General features: G+C 31.0%; 1 protein-coding gene across 2 annotated transcripts in view; it reads right to left on the bottom strand.

Annotated features, from left to right (window-relative positions):
• The window catches only part of C1GALT1 (core 1 synthase, glycoprotein-N-acetylgalactosamine 3-beta-galactosyltransferase 1), a 47,403-nt gene that overhangs the window by 24,936 nt on the left and 21,464 nt on the right, over positions 1–1,003 (bottom strand). For both annotated transcript variants that reach the window (XM_019665297.1, XM_019665298.1), the window contains exon 2: positions 441–677. In XM_019665297.1, the coding sequence (XP_019520842.1) occupies positions 441–677 (237 nt within the window). The remainder of the gene's footprint in view (positions 1–440; positions 678–1,003) is intronic.

Raw genomic sequence — 1,003 nt, 5'->3', positions numbered from 1 at the left:
ATATATATATATATATATATATATATCCATATATATCTTGAGTTTCTCTAGGAAAACATGACTAAGCAAAAACTAAGACCAAAACAAGACAATAGTAGAAACCAAAGTCACAAATATAAACCATAACAAAGTTAAACAAAATTTTCAGAAAATCTAGTCTGAAGTTTTGCCTTTCCCCAAATTATAGTTTGTGAACTGTTTCTACTGAAAAATACCTTCAAAATTAATTCTTTACTACCTAAATAAATCTGAGTTTTAGCAATTTCTTTCTCCTGAGGCAAACTGAAAATTGTAATTTAATATGTGGAATTAAGCTCATTTTCATCAAAAGATATAGTGATATAACAAAATTCACATAAATAACTTTTCCCAATTCTCTCAACATTTACACACACTAAAAAATACTGTTTATGTTTACTCCTTAATAAAGTAAACCATACCTTTATGTTGGCTAGCATCTGCATTGAAGTTTATCTGTCCTTTTAGATGATTCTGTCCGTTATCATCTGAATGTCTAGCATGAGGATCATTATGAAGAATATTAGGTTGGGTGTCATCCTGTTCTCCCAACAATACACTAAATAGCTGAGAACATAAAACAAATCCAATTGCTGATCCACAGAGGAAGGATAAAAAATTCAGCCAAGATTTAGAGGCCATTTCCCGAAAATGTATTTCTGTAAGAAAAAATTAGCAGGATGTTATAAATTATAAAGCAATACGCATACCAAGAGCAAAAAGTCTGGTTAACTTTTAGCTATACTGGAAAGTTAATTCCTTCCATGTAAGAGACCATTTCTAAGTGTATTTAACTTTAATCTATGAGTTTATCCCTCTATTTGCTGCTAAAATGCACATTGTGAACAAGTCAATAAAATGCATAGAATAATCACTGTTGGGGTGGGGCATCAGTAAATATGGGCATGGGTAAATATGATTCAGTCAGAATCATTTGAAGAGCATTTAAAGAATACAGATCTCCAGGCTCACCAACTAAGATTTC

This window comes from Hipposideros armiger, unplaced genomic scaffold (assembly GCF_001890085.2).
Source record: "Hipposideros armiger isolate ML-2016 unplaced genomic scaffold, ASM189008v1 scaffold_438, whole genome shotgun sequence".
NCBI lineage: Eukaryota > Metazoa > Chordata > Mammalia > Chiroptera > Hipposideridae > Hipposideros > Hipposideros armiger.
The sequence above is the reverse complement of the archived record's forward strand: the minus strand, read 5'-3'. Positions and strand labels throughout refer to the sequence as shown.